The sequence below is a fragment of the Octodon degus genome, unplaced genomic scaffold, assembly GCF_000260255.1.
Source record: "Octodon degus isolate 3935 unplaced genomic scaffold, OctDeg1.0 scaffold00194, whole genome shotgun sequence".
Lineage (NCBI taxonomy): Eukaryota > Metazoa > Chordata > Mammalia > Rodentia > Octodontidae > Octodon > Octodon degus.
In genome coordinates, this window is record NW_004524770.1 from 493,536 (window position 1) to 495,611 (window position 2,076).

The window sequence follows — 2,076 nt, forward strand, 5'->3', positions numbered from 1 at the left end:
TTAGATAAGTGTCTCGTATGCAGCAAGTGCTCAGTGTTTTCCCCATTCTTATCAACTAGTGCTTTCAATCCTTACCTGAAGGGGCTGGTGAGATGGCTCAGTGGTCTAAAGCACCTACTTAGAACAAACTTAGCTAAAGCACAGGGACCGCGGTTCAATCCCCCAGCACCACAAGCCAGCCAGCACCGCCCCCTGGTGGGCTGAGCTGGCCACACACACACACATACATAAATAAATAAAATTAAAAAAAAAAAAAATCCTTACCTGAATTAAAGATGCATGTAAGACAACGAGCCCCATTAATTTATCTGAACTATAGATTTATTTTTTCTTTCTTTCTTTTTTTTTTTTTTTTTTGGAACTGGGGATTGTACTGAGGCCCTCGTACTTGCCAGGCAAGCACTTATTCTACTGAGCCCTCTCCCCGGCCCATTTTTTGCTTTTTTGAGGCAGGGTCTGGATATGCAGTTCAGGCTGGCCTTTAAATCATTTTGTAGGGCTGGTGAGATGGCTCAGTGGTCTAAAGCACCTACTTAGAACAAGCTAAGCTAAGCTAAGCACAGGGGCCGCGGTTCAATCCCCCAGCACCACATGCCAGCCAGCCCCGCCCCCTGGTGGGCTGAGCTGGCCACACACACACACACATAAATAAAATTTAAAATAAATAAATAAATAAATCATTTTGTAGCCCAGGCTGGCCTCAAGCTCGCAGTGACCCTCCTTCCTCAGCCTCCTGAGTGCTGGGACTACAGTCACAACCAGAGACTTTTGATGCAACTTTTTTTCTTCATTTTACCTTGGTACTGAAGATTGAACTCATAGTCCCTGTACCACTGTACTACACTCCCAGCCCATTTTTTATGTTATTTTGAGGCAGGGTCTCATTAAGTTGCGCAGGCCCGCCTTGAATTTACAAATTCTCCTGCCTCTGACTACTGAGTAACTGGATTACATGCAGGTGCCACCATGCGCAGCTCAACTGCTATCAAAAGAAAAACCGCCAAATGTGGTGCCGTATCCAGACTGAGGCAGGAGGTGTGCAAGTCCTCGGCCAGCCTTAGGCCACTTAGTGACACCGTCTCAAAAACGTAACGATAGGGTAGCTCAGCGGCAAGTGTGAGGCCCTGGGTTCAATATTTGGTACCGCAAACAAACAAACATCCCAGAATGTATAAGAGGGGTCGGGGAGATGGCTCAGGAGAATAAGCACTTCCCTGGCAAGCGCAAGGGCCTGAGTTTGATTCCCAGTTCCGCAAAAAAACAAAACAAACAAACAAAAAAAACCAGAATGTGTAAGAACCCAGGAACATTACCCTAAAGTACTTAACTACGTTGATCCTAGCCAAACAACAGGAGAACTTCTCGAACTTACCCAGCGCAGCTACCTCAACGCAGGGACTCAGCATCCTCTCTGGAGAGCTCCAAGACGGAAGGCAGGGCCCTCCCAACAACGTAACCGGGCCTGCTCCATTACCACCGGTGCCTCCCACCGGGGTGTGCTTCTGGAAACAGGCTGGGGTGCTGGGTGTGCCTCCGACCACTCCGCCCTTCTCCCCATGATGCAACCCCTACTAGGCTAGACTACCAGCAGCGTCGCCACCCAAGGGACACTGCGTGGACGCCACAACGGTTCCACCTCCTCCCCCGGAGCCGCCCAAACGCCTCGGCCGGGCCCTGGCACGGCCAGGCTGGTATCCCCGGCGGCCCTCGAAAGGACTGAACGGGCGGGAGCGCCATCAAAGCCCGGACAAGGGCCAGGGGCGCAGAGAGCTGCCTCAAGTCAGCAACGCCCACCGCCAGGCACAAGAGAGCACCGGGAGACGGGCCTCAGCGTCGCCCCACGGAGGCCAGCAGGTCCTCTGCAGAGAGGCCCAGACGCGCGATGGGCCCCCGATTTCGGGCTCGGGAGGCGCGGGCCGGCCGGGGCCCAGGTCCGCACGCCGCGCCCGTCAAGGGCGCAGCGAGCCCGTCCGCGGCAGACGCGCCGGGTACCTTGGCCGGCGGAGTCCATGCTCAATCGGCGGGCGGGTCGCAGCCGACGTCGGGACCGGGAGACCAAACAAGCGGGCCCGGAGC

At 54.2% G+C, this 2,076-nt stretch overlaps 1 protein-coding gene across 19 annotated transcripts in view; it reads right to left on the reverse strand.

Annotated features, from left to right (window-relative positions):
- Positions 1-2,052, reverse strand: part of Tpd52l2 (tumor protein D52 like 2) — a 21,364-nt gene extending 19,312 nt beyond the window's left edge. For 11 of the 19 annotated variants that reach the window (XM_023704275.1, XM_023704273.1, XM_023704269.1 and 8 more), the window contains exon 1: positions 1,993-2,046. In XM_023704275.1, coding sequence (XP_023560043.1) covers positions 1,993-2,011 — 19 coding nt within the window. In that variant the 5' untranslated portion in view covers positions 2,012-2,046. Of the gene's footprint in view, positions 1-1,992 lie in introns of all 19 variants that reach the window. The other 8 variants (XM_023704281.1, XM_012517574.2, XM_012517573.2 and 5 more) reach the window with 1 other exon arrangement.
- Between the last annotated feature and the right edge of the window lie 24 nt (positions 2,053-2,076).